At 36.2% G+C, this 22,336-nt stretch overlaps 1 protein-coding gene across 4 annotated transcripts in view; it reads right to left on the bottom strand.

Annotated features, from left to right (window-relative positions):
• Nucleotides 1-22,336, bottom strand: part of LOC134535781 (uncharacterized protein ZK1073.1) — a 328,050-nt gene that overhangs the window by 169,077 nt on the left and 136,637 nt on the right. Inside the window, exon 1 of one of the 4 annotated variants that reach the window (XM_063375043.1) lies at nt 2,415-2,522. The exons of the other annotated variants lie outside the window; for them this stretch is intronic. Coding sequence (XP_063231113.1) covers nt 2,415-2,435 — 21 coding nt within the window. The 5' untranslated portion in view covers nt 2,436-2,522. Of the gene's footprint in view, nt 1-2,414; nt 2,523-22,336 lie in introns of those variants that run through there. 4 annotated transcript variants of the gene reach the window in all.

Here is a 22,336-nt window from a genome sequence, read left to right as displayed (position 1 = left end):
CATTATCCACCGACTAAACTTCCTTAATTAGTGGGGATGGGAAAATAACCACGTTAAAAAATTGTAATCTGTACAAAGATCAAATTCGGCATGTTCTAAGAAACTTTCTGAACATCCTAAGGCGTATATGAAGACAAACGCCTCCTTTTCATACATACTATATTACTGCTCGTCCCGATTTAAACACAACACGATAACGGGTAAATATTTCTTAATTATACATAGCCATTTATTTTAGTTAGCCGAAGAATTTAGCAACGAATAGTTTTATCCATTGCGCAATTCCCGAACAGACAGACAGATACTCAATCAGAGAAACAGGAAAAAAAAAAAATTTAAAAACTAAATACGAATTGATCTTTATTATATTTATTATATACTATTGATAATTTAATGCAATGTACAGTATTTTTACCGGGAAGAGTTTTATTATTTCAATAGATTTATTGTTAGGTAAAACAACACTATATCATTTAAAAGAAAATCAAGAAAATATTAAATTTTATTTAGGTGTGCGGGAATTTGATTACTTAAATTATTGAATATATTTTTTAGCTCATGATTTGCAATACTATTTACAGATTAACAGATTAAAAGCGTTTGAAGTTATACTTACTGGACTTAGTAAAAATCTAACTTCTAACGCGTGAACAAAAGTACACGCACATATTTGTTTATTTTACATACGTTAAAATTGTTCATTGAAGTGACCCTTCAAAAACTTGTATTTAAATATTTTTCAGAAAACATAAATTAACAAGAGAATGCTACAATTTTCAACAAACGAAAATTAGGAACTACGTAAAGTTCTTTCATGTCATTAATAAAAAAAATTCCAGTAATCACCAGTGATGTTTAACATATAATCTCGATAACGAAAATATTTATGTTTTCTCACGTTTGCAAAATAAACTTATAATACGAAAATCAGGACTCGGCCACGAAATTTAACGTATAATTCTTTAAAATAATAAAGAGCGTGATAAATAAATGCAAACTGTGTTTTAACTACATTTCTGAACGCAAATTATACGTAGTTTCCGTACCCGCCGCCAGAATTCGCAGCTGGAGTAGCTGCAATAAACAATTGAATCATTCGATATAATGAAACAGCTCCGATAAAAGCGAAAACCTTCTGAAAAATATACTACACCCCAGTTTTGGAACTGATTTACAATAAATAATTATATTAAAAACTGCCCATCGTGTTAATTTCTATCAAACAGTTAATATTTAAGTGTTTCCCGTTGTATTTGTGAATTTTTTTTCGTGCTATCCGCCTCAGAAGGCAGCACTGTGGTTGTTACACATTTACATCGCATTCAGGTTTCAGGAAATTACTCTCCCACCAAATGCCGTATACCGAAAACCATGATGTTACACGTCAAAAATAGTTTATTGTTCCAATACCTATTACATGGCTGGAAGAATCACCTTTATAGGAGATTGATTACTTTTGAGACGAATCAGGGACGAGCAACAGTGCAGCAGCTTCGCTCTCATTGGCTGTGCCGGGATCAATCGATGTGTGACGGCTTCACTCCAAAACAAACCAAACTCGAAGTGACGGGTCTCGGCCTGAGCCAGTGATAATCGGGAAGTGGAAGTGACGACCCTGTGCTGGGCTACACACGAGCAGTGGCGGATCCAGGATTTTGGTTTGGGAGGGGCTTGACCCAGCTGAGGCTAGGCTTTATCAAGGCAAACACTAAAACAATAGTGGACCCAGATGCTTTTGGAGGGGGCTTGAGCCCCTTAGCCCCCCCTCTGGATCCGCTACTGCACACGAGCGTGTCTCGAGCGCACATGCCACATCGGGACACACCACACACAAGGATAACACAAGGTCGCACCACTTCTTACTGTTCCCTGTTCTGTGCAACGTACGGATTGCGGCCAATCAGCACACACTACGCTAGACATAACGTAACCAGCGAAGGTTTTGACAGGTGTATTTCAGAAATCAACCGTAAACCAAATTACTCTAGAGTATTAAATTTGCGAAATAAAGTTCTGCAGTAAAATATTTATAGTTGTTAAAAATTAAGAAAGCAAAATTGAATTATTGGGTTTTGGTACACTAATTTAAAAAAACCGACATTATTCAACATTTCAAGCTAAAATTTTATGTAAGTAGATGTGCGAAATAAACACATTTGAATGTTTCGAATTGCTGTGTTGTACATGAAAGTGGCTTCGACTTGTATGCTGTTCGTGTGCACTGTGCTGCGGGCGTGCCGTTTGCGTGCATACTCGCATGTAGCCTAGTCTTGAACCTCTGCGTGTACTAACAGGCAAGCAACGAGCTACATATGTTGGAAGATCTACAGTCCTCTCAGTAACTTAGAGTCCTGACGTGCGCGGAGATGTTATCGCCACCTGGCAACTAGGAGACGTCACTGAAGAACTCTCACCTCCTCAGGCTGCAACTCCATGCCTGGTGCGACGTCGAACCACGCTAACTTACAGCTCACATTCTTCCCCGCGCGCGGCAAGGAGACAACTGACAACCGAGATGCGACTGGGCGAGGCCGGCGCCATGCGCCGCAACACAACACTTCCCCTCCCAGCTGCAGCGAGCACGTACCGCCCAAGGCCGCCTCCTTGTGTATCCTCTAGGTAGCCTGGTGCGCACCACTCTACATGAGAGCAGTTCCCTTTCCTGCACCATGCGCCGCAACACAACACTTCCCCTCCCAGCTGCAGCGAGCACGTACCGCCCAAGGCCGCCTCCTTGTGTATCCACTAGGTGGCCTGGTGCGCACCGCTCTACATGAGAGCAGTTCCCTTTCCTGCACCATGCGCCGCAACACAACACTTCCCCTCCCAGCTGCAGCGAGCACGTACCGCCCAAGGCCACCTCCTTGTGTATCCACTAGGTGGCCTGGTGCGCACAGTAGTATAGGAATGTATGCCCGGGGACACGGGTCCGGGGCGTGGAGCCGGAGCCGAGCCACATCTTTGATTGTGACGTCTCGACGGACATAATTGATGAGCGTAACGTAACACAGCGTAACGGGACACAATGCAACGGGACAAGTAGATCACGGCAGCCATTTTGGATCCGCCATCTTTAAATAGAGTGCCCCACACATTATGATTTTTTCCGTTCCACTGGAGGCCGCCATCTTGGATACTTTCGACTTTGATTCTGTTGTTTGTTCCTAGATAGCGCCAGCGTCACTCTTGATTTTTTTCTGTTCCACTGGAGGCCACCATCTTGGTTACCGTCGAAGTTGTTTCTGCTGTTTGTTCCTAGAGAGCGCCAGCGTAGCTCTGTTTCATCACATAAGGTCGATGTTCCATTACCTACCATAGCTATTATGATCCTTATCGTAATATTTAATTTAATTTTTTATGATAAATATTTGTAAGCGCTGTGATTCGAACCATCGCAGCTCTGATCTCTAGGTTGGAAAACATACGCCTTTAACCGCTCGGCCATCGAGACATTTACCAGTCAGAAAATTAAATAAGGTATATATAAAAATACAGTAACATTCATATTCGGACCTGTAATTTTTTTAATTTAAAGTAATGATAATATCACCTGTTCGAGACAGAACCACCATCCTGTATTAAGACGTAACTGTTGCAATTATCGTTACGGCCGCCATCTGGAAAATCCGTAATTTTTATGTTAGAAAATCGAGAAAAATTTAAAAACCATTAAAAAAAAATTAATCAAACGAATTAAATAAGAAAATTCCTTAAAACCACAGTTACACTTTTCGTGACGGCAGCCATCTTGAAAATCCGTAATTTTAATGCTAGAGATGCGGGAAAAAGTTCAAAATTCATTAAATAAATTAGGAATATATATAATGATTGATTAGGTCGACTAAGGTCCTTGGTTCGAAACCAGTAAGAGCAAAAAAAAAAAAACAGATCCTTTCTCCACAGAAGCCACCTACAGACTGATCTACCAAGGTACATATATCATCAGCTGATATGACATCATGTCCGCCATCTTGTCTTCATTCGTTGGAGACCACCATCTTGTTTTCGTCCGCTAGAGTGTACCGATACCATGTTAGTATAATTTTCTGGTCACCATACCCTTGTCCTCAACTGCTGGCAATGAACTTTGACCTTGAACTTTGACCTTGACCTTGAAATTTGACCTGGAAATTTGACCTTGACCTTGAAATTTGACCTTGACTTTGAAATTTGACCTTGACCTTGAAATTTGACTTTGTCCTGGTCGATCATCATGGATCCAACATTTTATGTTCAGTACATGCTACCAGGAGCTACCACCTGCTGGAGTACACCATATTGTGTGTGTACTCGTCTTATAGAGTACATTTCCATCTGGATAATTTTATTCTAACCCGCTACAGTACAGTAATCATTTATTACCGAGGTGCCCCTGTAATCTTGAAATTTGGGCGCCATCTTGAAATCGTTTAATTATTTAGCTAGAAATTCGGGAAAAAAATCCAAAATTCATCAAAAAATCACTCATTAATTTACATGTTGCATCACTGGATTCCTGCCCTCGATGCGATACTTCAACAGTGACAAGGGTAACTAAATATTAAATAAATGTAATTATCTGTTTTTCCATTACCTTTCGCGGAGTTTATAAATCATTCTCTCTTCAAAAATAAAACACAAGTCATTGTACAACACTGTTCGACGAATTCAATACGTTGCCGATAAGCTTAACATGAAAGTCTAGTTGTTCGATAATCTGTATAACCTCTAAACCGTTTATGTACAAAGCCATACATATAGACCAAGCGTCATCAGACCGATAAACCGGGTAATAATCAATGACAGACGTATAGACCAGTTATTTCCGAACCTCACGACCTTCCTCATCGTCAGCTAATTATATTCAATTAAACCAACGGACCATGTTTTTTACGCTTACAGAAGGACCAAGAATTCAATCGAAAAGGCAGCACCATTAACAAAAAGGAAGCACATTTTGGAAGCAACATCAACAAAAAGGCAGCACATTTGGAAGCACCATCAAAAAAGGGAAGCACATTTGGAAGCACCATCAACAAAAAGGCAGCACATTTGGAAGCACCATCAACAAAAAGGCAGCACATTTGGAAGCACCGTCAACGAAAAGGCAGCACATTTGGAAGCACCAACAACGAAAAGGCAGCATATTTGGAAGCACCGACAGCGAAAAGGCAGCACATTTGGAAGCACCGACAACGAAAAGGCAGCACTTTTGGAAGCACCGTCAACGAAAAGGCAGCACATTTGGAAGCACCGACAACGAAAAGGCAGCACATTTGGAAGCACCAACAACGAAAAGGCAGCACATTTGGAAGCACCGACAACGAAAAGGCAGCACATTTGGAAGCACCGTCAACGAAAAGGCAGCACATTTGGAAGCACCGACAACGAAAAGGCAGCACATTTGGAAGCACCGTCAACGAAAAGGCAGCACATTTGGAAGCACCGACAACGAAAAGGCAGCACATTTGGAAGCACCGACAACGAAAAGGCAGCACATTTGGAAGCACCGACAACGAAAAGGCAGCACATTTGGAAGCACCGACATCGAAAAGACAGCACATTTGGAAGCACCATCAACAAAAAAGGTAGCACAAATGGAAGCACCATAATAAAAAAGGCAGCATATTTTGGATGCACCATCATAAAGGCAGCACATTTTGGAAGCACCATTAAAAAAGGAAGCACATTTGGAAGCTCTATCAAAAAAAGGCAAAAAGGAAGTACTAGTTACGAGAACTAAGTCTTAGTTAGAAATCAGAATACAAGAAATAAAAACATTAAATTTTTATAATTATATTATTTATTTTATTTCTTTACATTAAACAAATGCCAGTAAAACACCCATTATTGTATCTTGCCAGCTTTCCTCAGTTCTTTGAGTATGAAGGATATTTCTTTGATGCACGAATAGTTTCCTGCACAAAGCGAACCATGTAGAAGTCTTAGCTGGTCGACCAATATGTTTGGATCTTTCCATGATGTGTAATCATTCTCTTCTACCACCATCTTCCTCGCACGTTTATAATAAATATTATGATCTCTGGTGTCTTCCGTTTTACCACCAACTTCAGGGTAACTTCCATTTTTGAGACGGTGATCATCACAAGCTTGATCAGATTTAGTTAATATATCACGTCGTTTTCATCGTTTCGGTCTCAGGACACCACCACATTCTTCGATCTTGTCAGCTTTAGGTGCATCATCACAGTCTATTTCTTTGTCAACAGCCCCAGAGTCACTGTAACAATCACCGTAGAAGACATCGTCTTCACACAGATTACCGTAAGAATTCGATGTTGATGATGTCGAAGTGTTTTCACAGTCTTCATGCTTCCTTTATAGGAGTCCATCATTTTTACAACGTAGGAAAGATCTACTTGAATTCGGCTGGAATATATTCTCATTTTTCACGTTAAGGATTCTTCCATTGTCTTCATTCTTCCATAATTCATCAACCTCCTACAATTTAAGTTCTTTGTCGAGATCGGAAGAGCCAGGAAAATTATTGTCGTAATGCAGATCACTCTTCCTTAGTCTAGTAGATTCATCGTTGTCCTCTAGCTTGTACGCAGGCTTGGCGTTACAAGTTCTGTCATGTATTTTTAAGCTCTCTCTCCGCGTAAACGACTTGCTACATCGAACACAACTTATCATATTGCGTAGAGGATTTTTATCACAGTCATTCTTCTCGTGTTGTCTTTTATTCATTCTCAAGATAAACACTTTGCTGCAAATCTTACACCTATGTTCTTTCGATACAGCGTCAGATCCCAAATCGGAATTCATATTAGTTACTGAGAATAATGCAAGATACCAATTGAGTGTTTTAAATTAGATCCATTACTTAAATAGAATTTTTTTCATATTTCATCAGCGAGAATTAATATATATCATGCTAAGGTACTTGATGCATGTAGTTCTGCATTTCAACAACAGATCTCGCCACATGATGCTTGCAGGTAAATAATATTTAGTTCTTTTACGCGGGATGCGGGATGCTCACTAACGATCGCAAAAGAAGGATGGCTTCGCTAGACTCCAAGGAGAAGGAAGTTCTTCCTTCCTGTTAGTGCTTCTTAGATTTCTCAGAGATTATTATTATTTGTCTGAGTAATGATATTTTTTTAATTTCCACATGATAAAAATATTACAAGTGTTGATTAAGTAGCAGAAATTCACTAATGAAATGTAACCTTAAATAAATTTAACATGACTCATTAAGTAAAAAAATCATTCATGCAGAGATCAATTGCTCATCTGTAACCAGAAGCATTTGCAGAAAACCATCAAAATATTGTCAAGTCTAATCAGGAGCACACGGAGAAAACCACCATAATATTGTCATGAATAATCGGGAGCACACGGAGAAAACCACCATAATATTGTCATGAATAATCGGGAGCACACGGAGAAAACCACCATAATATTGTCATGAATAATCGGGAGCACACGGAGAAAACCACCATAATATTGTCATGAATAATCGGGAGCACACGGAGAAAATCACCATAATATTGACAAGAATGATCAGGAGCACCCGGAGAAAACCACCATAATATTGTCAAGAATAATCGGAAGCACACGGAGAAAACCACCATAATATTGTCATGAATAATCGGGAGCACACGGAGAAAATCACCATAATATTGACAAGAATGATCAGGAGCACCCGGAGAAAACCACCATAATATTGTCAAGAATAATCGGAAGCACACGGAGAAAACCACCATAATATTGACGAGAATTATCAGGAGCACCCGGAGAAAACCACCATAATATTGACAAGAATAATCGGAAGCACACGGAGAAAACCGCCACAAGTTTTCTTTGTTATCATAAAATTACAGAAAAAAAATTAATAAAAAATTAAAAATCACAAAAAATTCAAAAACTGATTCTGGCTTGGACTAGAACTCTATCTTTGCTCAACAATGAGAAGTTCACAAGCTAGCGGATTCAACATGTAAATTAATGAGTGATTTTTTTGATGAATTTTGGATTTTTTCCCGAATTTCTAGCTAAATAATTACACGATTTCAATATGGCGCCCAAATTTCAAGATTACGGGGGCACCTCGGTAATAAATGATTACTGCACTGTAGCGGGTTAGAATAAAATTATCCAGATGGAAATGTACTCTATAAGACGAGTACACACACAATATGGTGTACTCCAGCAGGTGGTAGCTCCTGGTAGCATGTACTGAACATAAAATGTTGGATCCATGATGATCAACCAGGACAAAGTCAAATTTCAAGGTCAAGGTCAAATTTCAAGGTCAAGGTCAAATTTCAAGGTCAAGGTCAAATTTCAAGGTTAAGGTCAAAGTTCAAGGTCAAATTTCATTGCCAGTAGTTGAGGACAAGGGTATGGTGACCAGAAAATTATACTAACATGGTATCGGTACACTCTAGCGGACGAAAACAAGATGGTGGTCTCCAACGAATGAAGACAAGATGGCGGACATGATGTCATATCAGCTGATGAAATATGTACCTTGGTATATCAGTCTGTAGGTGGCTTCTGTGGAGAAAGGATCTGTTTTATTTTTATTTTTTGCTCTTACTGGTTTCGAACCAAGGACCTTAGTCGATCTAATCATTCATTATATATATTGCTAATTTATTTAATGAATTTTGAACTTTTTCCCGCATCTCTAGCATTAAAATTACGGATTTTCAAGATGGCTGCCGTCACGAAAAGTGCAACTGTGGTTTTAAGGAATTTTCTTATTTAATTCGTTTGATTAATTTTTTTTAATGGTTTTTAATTTTTTCTCGATTTTCTAACATAAAAATTACGGATTTTCAAGATGGCGGCCGTAACGATAATTTCAACAGTTACGTCTTAATACAAGATTGTGGTTCTGTCTCGACAGGTGTAATTATCATTACTTTAAATTAAAAAAAAATACAGGTCCGAATATGAATGTTAATGTATTTTTATATATACCTTATTTAATTTTCTGACTGGTAAATGTCTAGATGGCCGAGCGGTTAAAGGCGTATGTTTTTTAACCTAGAGATCAGAGCTGCGATGGTTCGAATCACAGCACTTACAAATATTTTTCATAAAAAATTAAATTTAATATTATGATAAGGATCATAATAGCTATGGTAGGTAATGGAACATCGACCTTGTGTGATGAAACAGAGCGACGCTGGCGCTCTCTAGGAACAAACAGCAGAAACAAAGTCGACGGTAACCAAGATGGCGGCCTCCAGTGGAACAGAAAAAAATCAAGAGTGACGCTGGCGCTATCTAGGAACAAACAACAGAATTAAAGTCGACGGTATCCAAGATGGCGGCCTCCAGTGGAACAGAACAAAATCAAGAGCGACGCTGTCGCTGTCTAGGAACAAACAACAGAAACAAAGTCGACGGTATCCAAGATGGCGGCCTCCAGTGGAACGGAAAAAATCATAATGAGTGGGGTGCTCTATTTAAAGATGGCGGATCCAAAATGGCCGCCGTGATCTACTTGTCCCGTTGCATTGTGTCCCGTTATGCTGTGTCCCATTACGCTCATCAAATATGTCCGTCGAGACGTCACAATCAGAGATGTGGCTCGGATCCGCGCCCCGGACCCGTGTCCCCGGACATACATTCCTTTACTACTGCGCACCGCTCTACATGAGAGCAGTTCCCTTTCCTGCACCATGCGCCGCAACACAAAACTTCCCCTCCCAGCTGCAGAGAGCACGTACCGCCCAAGGCCACCTCCTTGTGTATCCACTAGGTAGCCTGGTGCGCACCGCTCTACATGAGAGCAGTTCCCTTTCCTGCACCATGCGCCGCAACACAACACTTCCCCTCCCAGCTGCAGAGAGCATGTACCGCCCAAGGCCACCTCCTTGTGTATCCACTAGGTGTCCTGGTGCGCAACACTCTACATGAGAGCAGTTCCCTTTGCTGCACTATGCGACGCAACACAACACTTTCCTTCCCAGCTGCAGCGAGCACGTACCGTCTAAGGCCGCCTCCTTGTGTATCCTCTAGGTAGCCTGGTGCGCACCACTCTACATGGGGGCAATTCCCTTTCCTGCACTATGCGCCGCAACACAACACTTCCCCTCCCAGCTGCAGCGAGCACGTACCGCCCAAGGCCGCCTCCTTGTGTATCCTCTAGGTAGCCTGGTGCGCACCACTCTACATGGGGGCAATTCCCTTTCCTGCACTATGCGCCGCAACACAACACTTCCCCTCCCAGCTGCAGCGAGCACGTACCGCCCAAGGCCGCCGCCTTGTGCATCCACTAGGTGGCCTGGTGCCATGGGGAGGAAACTGGAATAGGAAATCGTTGCACAGGCTTTTTTTTATGATGGACCCTTTTTTTTGTTAGTTCGTCATTCGCCATGATACAGGTGACCGCGCTAAATGCAATATCACACAATCACACTAAAGACTTCAACAAGTATAGCATAGCTACTTGTACTTGTAACGAAGTTTCTACATCAATTTTTAAAATTATTCAGTATTATAATAAAAATAATTTGCTTTGAAAATACTCCGCTAAAATAAGTAGGAAATTTATTTGACTCGCAAGGGTTGACTTGCTGGCGCCATGTTGTTTTTAGTGGTAAACAACAACTTGCATCTGGTAAATTAGAAATCATTTTCATTTCATTTCATTTCATTTATTAGCGTCTTATATTTGACAGTACATATTTAGTTTGCAAGAAAACGTGAAAAGATAAAAATGTCTGGACGATATGCCTATGAGCGAAAATGTGCAGTAAGACACTGTTGTTCAAAACCAGAAGAGCAAAGATTTGTTTCTAATGAGTTTAGTGAATATTTTTATAAAATAGTGCATAACCAACTCCGTGTTCATCAGATTATTAATAATAATGTGTACAATACAGCCTCCATTTCTGGCACAACCTATACATCGTCTTCTATTTTCATATTTCCTGTAACTAAAATTGAGTTATTGTCAGTAGTTCATAAATCAAAAGGTAAACGTTCATCAGGTTTAGATGCTGTACCTGATTTTATTATTAAAGACGTATTGATTATATAGTTGACCCATTGTTATATCTTTATAATGAATCTTTTATGCAAGGTTATTTTCCTACCTTATGGAAGTGTTCAAAAGTTATTCCCTTGCATAAAAAAGGTCTTTGTGACGCCTGTCAGAATTACAGTCCAATATCTCTTCTGTCCCCATTCTCAAAAATATTAGAATTATTAATGTTTAATAGATTAATGTCATTTTTTGAGAAAAATATAATTTTAGTGGGCAGTCAACATGGATTCAGGCGTTGTAAATCGACGATAACTGCACTTTATGAATTTATCAGCATTATAACTATGGACCTACACAGAAGGAATCATCATGTTGGGCTATTTTGTGACCTAAGTAAGGCTTGTGATAGTGTTAACCATAAAATATTAATTAAAAAGTTAAGCACATATGGTGTAAGAGATACAGTGCTTAATTGGTTAACATCTCACTTGACTCAGCATTTACAAGTAGTCGTAGTACAACATATAGATCCCTTAACCAACATAAAATATAATGTTCATTCAGATAGGCAAAACATATCTGTTGGTGTTCCTCAGGGTTCTGTACTAGGACCTTTGATTTTTCTTATATACGTTAACGATTTGCCTAAAAATGTTGTATTATATGCTGACGACACTAATATATCTATACATGGAGATAACCCTTTAAGTTTAATTGCAAATATTAAAATTTTAACTAGGGACATCATATATTGGTTTAAGGCTAATGAATTAATTCTTAATAACACAAAAACAACGTGGCTGCATTTTAAACTTAATAACTTATACAATTTGCAAGACCCAACTGTATCGATTAATGGTTATAATATATCTCAATCAAATTCAACCAAAATACTAGGTAAATATATTGAGAAGAACCCTAATTGGAAATCTCATATTGCTCATTTAACTAAAAAAATGAGCTCAATATTATTTGCTATGAGAACATTTTCAAAATGGACTAATCTAAATGCTTTAAAAATTATTTACTTTGGTTATGTTGAACCTCACGATATGGAATAATATTTTTGGGTAATTCCACGGACTCATCTAAAATTGTTCAAATACAGAAAATATTTGTACGTATAATAATGCATGTAAATAATCGTACCTCATGCAGACAACTTTTCAAAAGCTTAGGTGTCTTAACATTACCATCGTTATACATTTATGAATTACATATATTTGCTCATTCACAATTGAATGAACTGCAGAATTTCAATTTACATAATTATTCGACTAGATCAAAAAATAATTTTCATATATTACAACATCGTACAAAATGTTTTGCAAATAGTCCGAGATACTCTGCTATATGTTTTTATAATAAACTTCCACCACATTTTTAATCAGAAAACCAACTTTGTGTATTAAAAAAAAAAAAAATACTGAAAGATTTGCTGTTGGAATTCAGATTTTATTCTATTAATTATATTATGGAAGCAAAACTATGCTAAAAATGTATTATTATTATTATATAATGTACATTATTTGTTTTTTACTATTTAATTATTTACGTTTATGTGTATATGATTGTACTTAAATGTGTATTCATAATGTTTAATATTCTTGACGAGTCCTATACTACATGTACAATATAATTGTATATTTTTGTAGTTGACTTGGACATTTTAAAAAATAAATAAATAAAATAATAACTTTTCTTCTTCTCGCCGCTGAAGAGTGTAAACATTTCTTCATATATTTGTTGATTTTTTGCTCATCATGATATTTAATGTATAAAATTCACTTGTCCAATATATTTGTAGAAAATTGTACTCTGAAATGATCTGGCGGATGTAATAAACTAATTAGTAGAGTAAATTATGTTGTTTGACTCAGGTAAACTAGTAATACATATAAATAGCCTATTCAGGTTACCTTTGCATGAAATATATTCTGCATTTCAAAATAATCTGGCCCAAGTAGGTCATACCCTGACCTTGGAGCTTTCAGTATACCCTGTGACAGTTATGGCACTACAGCACCACAAAAGTGAGTGGGTGAAACCCTAACAACTGGAAAAATTACCTTGGTACATATTTACACTATTATACAGCATCAATTTGTTGTAACAGTGTTGTTTTTGATTGTTGAAATATAATTTTAACATTAATTTTGTAAATATAGGAAAACAAGACAACTATATTTACAAATTTTATTGGCACCAGTAAACATGGGTTTAGGTTTTGTGTCTTGTGAACAGTGAACCTTTTAATTTGTTATCTTGAATGAAATTTAAATATATTGGTATAACATGTCTGAAGGTACATTTTTTTATTTACAGCAAATTCATTTTCCTCTTTCATTTTTTCAGAAAGTATGGCACATAAATAAGACATTCATTAATTCATTCATTGAAATAGGTTTCATATCAAACATCAGAGTGATCATGGTTAACTGTTTTTGCCAACTTTTGGACAGTTGTTTTGACAGCTTGATCTACTAGGGCTCCCAGAAGCCAGATTTTTGCAAAACAGAGTACACAGCATTATTGATCCGTCTGGATAAATGTATGCTCATGACTTAGGCAAAAACTGCTATATTTAATTATTCTGCTTTAGTTTTATATATTCTGATTAAAAACCTGAATAGTTCAACAAATATTAACAGTGTTGATTATGGGTCAATGTTAGCCTACATTATATCCCAACCTTCAAGATGCTTCTTATTCTGCAAAAAAATATTCTGAGAAGTGGCGACTGGCAATGCAGTGCAACAGCGCAATTTCATTGAGTAGTTAGTAAAGTATAAACATGTTCTCGCTTCTCAACATGTTAATGTATAGTCTGTATGGCTATACTGCTGCTCCGCCTGAAAGATAGTTTACCTACCTAGCTACTGCTGCCTTGTGAGGACCTGCCAAGCAGGGGTTTGGTCGGGCTTGCAGTGTGCAGAAAGATGTCATGGTCTGTAGGAATGCCACATAGTTTGTGGTGAAACTCTCCCTCCCACCTCCTTGCGAAGCCAGATGTATGCGCTGGCCAACATTTAAGGCCCATTCTATAAGTGAGAATCTATTACAAAATGTAATTTTGGCCTATTTGTGTACCATGTAATTCAGCATTTTGAGGTAATATGTTATTAATGTTTAATTGTGTATAAAACCACAGAAGGGGGGGGGGGGGGGGGGGGTTGAAACTGTAAAACCAGTTGTGGTAAAATTGGTTTTAATGGTAACAAAGTAGGATTTAGTCAGGCCTACAGGAGAAAAAGAACTTTAGTAACGAACATGATAACTAGATTCATTTCATAACAGAACATTCCTGACCTATGTGTTAAAAAGTGTAATTAAATGTATTCACACCTGGGTTAGAGGCCTGTATGTTTTTAAAATATAGGTACGTTTTATACATGCGCATGGTAACTTAAACCAAACAAAATGCTCACGAAAGTGATTCCATTCTGGCAATATATTTATTATGGTTAACATGACAGATGTCGGGGTTTCATATGGTACAAACCAGATAATATCAGGCACCTTAACAAGAATATTAGCCTTTCTTTGCAATTTAAAGCTTAAAGAAGGTTAAGTATTTAACGAGTGTAACTTTTAGAAATAAACATGCAGAGATGCAATAGGTCCGAGTTACGCCTGTTTCGATTTAGTACATAATGATTTGCCGAGAAAATTCATTACAAGTGTTTTGTAAGGCAATATCAAAGTAATTGACCAATTTAGTTTAGAAAATAATATAAAGTAACATCCTTTGTGAAGAATGTTTTGCTTCTCTGCATCTTTGTTTACAAACAAATCGTTAATTTTCTGTATGGCGGGAAAAACAAGCACGTGGCAGCTAAAAAAAGGGCTCCTAATGAGCATGCGCCGCACGCTCGTTAGTTCAGGTTTTGCCACGACACACATGGTATCGCTGCGGTCGCTCCATAGCAGTCTGCTTATTGTGACACGCATTTAACATGGAAGTTACCACTCTTTCCGTAGGAGTAATGCTCGTTGCCTGGTGCGCACCGCTCTACTTGGGGGCAGTTCCTTTTCCTGCACTATGCGCCGCAACACAACTTGCTGAGCCACACATCGAAGTACAAGGCAGCTGATGCTCGGACATGTGAGGCAGGATGGTGTATGGCCTAATTGTTGCCACAACACACACTTGCTGAGCTACACATCGCAGTACAAGTTGCAATTTTATCGTTTTAGCTCATTATGGATGTGAAGAATAAAATTTATTGTAAAACCGTGCCTTTTTAGGATTATATTCTTTTTTACTGACTACTAGATTGTAATTTTTTTTTTATTTCTATGAAAAATAATTTTTTAATAATATATTTTTTTTTTAATTTAATTTTTTTAATTAAAATTTAATCCTTATTATGTTTATCATTATAAAAATTAATTAGAAAAAATAAATTTTTCAGTAAGAATTAGTTTTTATCATGCAGATGTGTCTATAATTGCCTTTGTTCTGATCGATACAGAACAAAAATAAAATTTTAATATTTTCCTTCTAATTATTTATAAAATAATGAATGTATATACTTTTTTATTTTATTTTGTTGAATTTTGTTTACTCAAAATGTCTACACGTGTAACCGTGATGAACATAAATATAAAATAATTACCTGTTGCGGTAATACCCCGTTATGTCATGTCCCCTAGTGACCATGCAACCTACTAGCAGCTTTAGTGACACCGCATAATGCTGAAAGCGGAACTTTGTAACTGCATTCATCATTTATGATTTCATATCCTCCCCCCTTCTTTGTGAATTAGTGCTCAGTGTATCAATATAAATGTTCTGAATCATTCTACAAACTTTGCTATTTCTTGATTACAATCTTTAACGGTGGGGTCTCAACATTTAAGTTTTTATTCTTTTCATACTAACTACGTATAAAAACTATTACTTTTTAAAAATAAAATAATAATAGCAAAGGTTAAAAAAAAGTATTATAGTCTCCTTATACTAAATGAAATTGTTTTATTAAATTAGTACCTGGTTTTTATATTCATCGCCTTTATTAACATATATTTTCAAGACACTTCATATTAAACACTGCATGAGGCTGGTTACTTAATGATAGGAAGATAATTAGAAGGCGACTTATAATTTACTTCAGGTTGAATAAAGGTCAGCACACAGACACACACTTTACATGGGCCTGAACTCTGTCACAAAGGCGAGGAGTCACTCAGCGGGAGAATAAACCCGAGTTGATTTCTTACACTTTATACAACTCATTGAATTTTTATCATGAAATATGCAATGAAAATAAATTGAAGAGGAAATACAGAAAGTATTTTTTTTTAAATCTGTTTGGCTGAGAGGCTACATTCAACCAGGAAACATTGAACTCATGATTTAAAAAAAAAAAAAAAACCAGAACAAAGCAGCCAAAGAAATGCTAATTTTATAAAAGAAAAAAAAAATATTACGAGAAAATGCCTTTACAACAAGGAATAAAATAAACAAGAATAATTCAAGAGGATGATAAGAATGCAGTTGTAGAGAGCCTGGCTTTGTGACTTCAAACAGCTCGCCGAGACCATCTGAAGAGGGCAGTTGGCTGTGTTCCGTGATAATACTCGTCGTGCAGATGCGTGTTAATGAACGTGTATGAAGGTAACACCCGTGCGCTGTTCTATTGAGCAGGGCTCGGCGTACGCCCGTTACGTTATCTGAGCGAATTTACCTCGTCCAGCGAGCAACGGACTCGGGGTTTGCCAACGCGAACAATCTTAAGAGACCCCAAGGGACTCAAGGCAAATTGATTTATTTTGAAAATAGTTTTAATTTATAAAGAATATCTCAAAATTGTAAACATATTTTTGACGTGACAACATCTAATAAATCGATGAACGCCGGCTGCACGCACAAAAAGTGTCCCGTTACGCAAATTGTCCCATTACGCTGTGTCCCGTTACGCTCATTGTACGCTTGCGCCGCATCTATTTCTCTTCCACTCGATTGGAACAACCATTGATTTGACTTTTCAATCATGTTTTCGTCGTTTGAATTATTAATAATATGTAATTTAACTATCGTCCACCGATTTTTAGCACATTCTTTACGGTTATTTAAAAGTAATGTTGAATTTTCAAATACGTTTTCGTACGAACAATGGAGTTTTACAGTATACATAATAATTCAAATTACACCCGGGATCTTTTGCACAATGTTTTAAACAATATTGTAACACATTATAAATAAGTTTGGTGTATTTGGGATGCGTATTTGTTATAAAATCGTATTATAAAAAACGAAATAATATTATTTCCCTACGGTGCTGCCATCTACGGTGACGGACGCGAACCGAACGAATCGTGCTATCTATCCGCTTCCGCGGCAACCAAGCACTCGTTAATACATATTTTCCTTTGTTTATCACGAGGGGCGTTATTATTAATGAATTATAAATAAAATTTCGTGCCCGGGGCCAAAATTGCATATCATTTTGAGCACTGGAAGACATAAAAACGTAAAATATTCTGGACGAATTTTAATCTTGGCCCCAGCGCACCACGAGCGTCTCGGTTGGAGATTGAAGCCGAATTTCTTTCTTAAACTTACTAATACATATTTTATTAACTGCAAGGACATTTTTATTAAATTCTACGTTTAATTTTACGACGAACAAACTTCGTCGTTAAATGTGTAATTGCGAAAAAGCGTAAAACATTCTCGACGATCTTGAAGTTAAATAGCAAACACGTATAAAAGTTATAGTTAAAATAATCTGTTCGTTAAAGTAATAAACATATTTGAATTAATGAGTGCAAATAAAAGTTAATTTATCAATTAAATTGTAGATTTCATTTCACTCCTTCTTTGTATCCATACAAAATAATGATAATTCAATAAAAATGATTCAATTTTATTCATAAAAGTATGCAATCATTTCATCAATGTTTTGTTATGACGTTGTCACGTTAAACTATCGTCCGTAAACCGACTTTACAGACAACCAATTTTTTAAAATATATTTTATATTTTTATTTGCGGTTTGGAAAAATATTTTAAACAGGGTAAACTTGTCAAGTAAATACCCAGTTCACAGTTGTTAAGTCTTGCGCAGGAAAAATGTAGCAGAATTAAATGCGAATGGAAATTATTTCGTGATGTTTTCAATTTTACAGTTAGCTCAATCCGACTGCATAATTTTTGGTTAATGATTTTTGCTCTACTTGTTGAACCGACCTCCTATGGTGGCTTTTGCTTAAATGAATTTTTGCAAATATTTCTAAAATTAATTTAAATATTTTGGATATTTCTTGCGGGGTGTTCGGATTGTGTAACCGGCCTCTAAAGCAGAGGAGATCACACAAGTAGGGAATACATCGTGCAAAGTACTGCAGTTCACCCTAGACTTTCATTAACTGCGTCGCACGTGATTTGCGCGTCAATTTTATCACTAGAGTTCACTGCTTGTTCCCAATTTCGTACTCTGGTTTTTTGCAAATTTTGGGTCTGTACTGATGAGATATCTTCTTTATGCCAATTTACAATACATTTCTGTGAGGCACTTGAATCGCGTTTTTACTAGGTGTGCCCTTTTTAGCCTAAAGGTCATTGAAAAAATTATCCGCAATAATGTCAGCCATTTTGGTGACCACCCGAATAGTTGCAAGTATCCGTACAGTCGCAGATGCAACCTGTCGTGAATATCCTCTTATTTTTCCTTGCTGCATCGAGGTGTTTAAGACACTATCTTTCAGTGAAAATAGTACAATAGTCTGAGAACAACTGTCTACTCTATTTATGAATGTACTATCGTTAAAATATTAACTTTTAAATATTAATAGTGTGAAATATTTATAAACGCAAACAAATAATCTCCCGAAAAAGTATTTCTTTCTTGATATACTCATTTTTTTTAGATACCAAAGATTTCAGAAATACCTTACCCGTTTTCTTTCAACCTTGTCTTGATGATATGATTAATTATTTTCACGTTGGTAAGCAGTATTTGTGTAGCCGAAAACTGGCTGAACACCTACCAAATATTAAAGTCATCTACTGGCAAAAAATAACCTTCCTGATTACATGCTAATTTACATGTCTGGTAACCTTTTGTAGTTTTTTAGTTAAAATATTTAAATGTTTTGTTTCCATGTGATCTGAACAGGAATATACTTCATGGCTCGAACTCACGCACTCCAGGTGGCCTGCGCTCGTTGGACAGGCTTCCGTCTCGACCGAGGCCTGCGCTTGTGGAACCAGAGTGTGCACATACCTGCGAACACAGTTTCAAACAGCATTAGCGGGAATATCAATTTATTACAAATATAATTACAGACTATTACAAAAGTATTTTTGTTATGAAGACAAACAATAAAGATCATACATATAGTTTTGAAAAATAATGCACGGAAAGTAAACGTATATTCACATCCTTAGTGAAGTACCAGGATGTCCATAAAATAATGTCCCAGTTTCAATGGTATATTATAACAGTTTAATTTAGACTATTTACAACAAATTATACATACAATTGAAGGTAAATTAACTTAATTTTTCTAAAAACAACAATATGTGCATCTTTAGTTATACAGCACACATCGAACTTAAAGTCCAATTATTCCCACACTTTGGTTAACAAGTCCGGAGTAATGGAAGCAATAGCCTCTTTAATTCTGTGTCTTTAACAAAGCCCCAAAGGAAAAAAAATCGCATGGCGTTATGTCGGGTGAACGTGGAGGCCAGCCAAAAAGAGCCTTGTATTCGCGACTTTAGTCGGGTGTTTCTGTCAAATGGGGAATCACAATTAAAATTTAAACGAAACGCACGTTGGAATGAAATTACAGATTCACTCTTAGAAAATTGCAGATCAAAAAACGCTTTATGGTCAGGAGACGCAATTTGGCTTATGTGGCACTGCAAACGAGAAAAAAAAACAAAGCAGTACTCGCTCATGTGCTTATCTAAAACGGGTTGAGTTACTCTTTAATTGTGACCTTGAATAAACACTCTACAACGCCTACAGTTGATACTGTTAAAAATTATACCTGGGGCATTCTTTTATGGACATTATGTAGGTATATATTCAGTGTGTATTAACCATAATAACAAAAACACTTGTAAGACCCTGAGCGGGATTGAACGCACGGACGTGTGTTTGTTTTGAGGTAAAGCTGCCGCGAAGACCTGCCTGCCACATGGCCACTCGAAGGGAGTTTCGGCCGATACAAGCAAACAACTAGACTCCCGCGCGGCGCATGTTTGGTATCGTCTTGCAGAAGTGCGTACTAAGCCCGATTCGTGCTTCTGACAGCTGGCTTAGTTACAACTGGTTGCAGCTGAAGGTATAGATGGCATCCAGTTCTAAAGACCAGACGAGTCAAACCAGACCACCCTCACTCACCAAAGATACCGGTAACCTAGGGTACTTGCCCCCTGGAACTCATTTATATACTCGCAGCGTCTAGTTTATTACGTGAGTCAAAACAGCAACCATTATTTATTACTATGTGAGTCAAAGAACCGCAATTTTCATTCATCTATTGAATTATATTTTTTTTATTGTATAAGTATGGATTTTAGATTTGACATAACAGATTTCAAAGGAATCTTGTATAAAATATAGAATTTTTTTCTGTGTTCATTTGGTGGAAATAAAACAACATTGTAGAAATTTTACACAGGGAATGTTGCTTGAAAGGCATACAACGATAAAAAGTGAGAAAATGTATAATTGCTAAAAGCGTTCCCGCATGTTATGCATGTTCAAAAGACGAAACGTCCCTGAAATATGTTGTTATGCTAACCTACAGGACCTAAAGTCCTTGGACCATGAAATCTTTAGTCCTGGCTCAAGATTCGACTGCGCTCAAACGATAGACATAATGTAATGACGCACATTTTGGTTGTACATTCTTCATTTATGATGCTGATGTGAACGTATATTCGGACGACCATAATGCTTTATTAGATCACGGAAGAAATTTTTAAATACTGGTTATTAGTTTTTTATTCATATAGCAAATACAAAAATGTAACATTCTTGGACTAAAATATAAAAATTATGTTCTTTAAATCCCGCTTCTCGCAGATCTTCAAATACGACGGATATCTCTTACCTAAATTTTAAATTTTGAATTTTCTATGTCTTTGAAATTCTAATTGAGAGCAATACCTTACAAAATAATTTTTAAAACAATAAAATAACTTTTGTGGTACTTTTTCTAACTCTTCTTCAGTTTCATTTATACAGTAAATTATATAAAAAAAGTTTAATCTAAACTTTAAATCAAATATATTCTACATTTTAAAAGTATATAATATTGGGTTTTATACTAATTTTGTTTGGATTTTGTTTACAATTATGTATGATTTAAATTTATTTACAAATGAAATATATTAAGGTAAAGTTTATAAATTGTTTGCAATGTTATTGATTTAAACAAAAATTTTGAATGGAGAAATACATATTTATTTGAATAGAATTGACAAATCTCAACTAACAATGTACATTTTAGTCCTATTCTTTGATAATTGAAAACTGATTATCCTACTCGAGTCAGTTATATAAATTAATAAAGATTAGCATCATTTTTCTAGTATACAATAAATCAAAATTTAATTTTACATCACAAATTTGTTTTAAATTTTGATACGTTACATTTTATTTTATTGTCACTTTTGATTGGATACATATTTATAGATCTAGATGGACTGCCAAAGAACCTTTTAAAATATATTTTTTCAAATGATTTTTAATCTTTTATTAGTACTGGTTACTAAAATGATGCCAACTTCCATACAGCCATTTGTGGCACACGTGAATATTTATAAATTGGCAATAATTGAAAATAAATACAAAACAATATTTTGAATTTAAGCGCAGCAAACTTTTTTTTTTAATTTTTGGTTCAGTAAGTATTAACATGTTCAAGTATACACTTTAACGAAAATAAAATGAAGTTTTAATTAACATTGAAAACCAAGGTGAGATTTTTGTTATGATTTATTAAAATTATATTTTTATATGTGAAAACAGTATTGTATTTAATTTAAAATATACACGTATCCAATTGCAAATAAAAAAGGAAATAAAAACTTTAGTAAGATATACATAAATAGACGTGTTAAAAAAAGTTCCAAATTAATACATGTATTCTTTATTAAAATTATTAATATACTACCACTTTTGAAATTCCAGCCCCGTATATTTTTTAATGAATAAAACGTTTTTTGTTTTTATTGCTTTGGTGAAAACTGTTTATAAAATATTACTTAATATTCTCACAATGTTAAAATATCAGCACTTACTTTAAATATTCGCGAGCGAAGCACTGATGCTTAGTGAATGGATTCATAATTCTCATTTTCAACATTTATGGAAGCTACCTTTTGTTTGAATATTTTTTGTGATTTGATATGTGATCCCG

This window comes from Bacillus rossius, chromosome 10 (assembly GCF_032445375.1).
Source record: "Bacillus rossius redtenbacheri isolate Brsri chromosome 10, Brsri_v3, whole genome shotgun sequence".
NCBI lineage: Eukaryota > Metazoa > Arthropoda > Insecta > Phasmatodea > Bacillidae > Bacillus > Bacillus rossius.
This window is presented reverse-complemented; position numbering and strand designations above follow the sequence as displayed.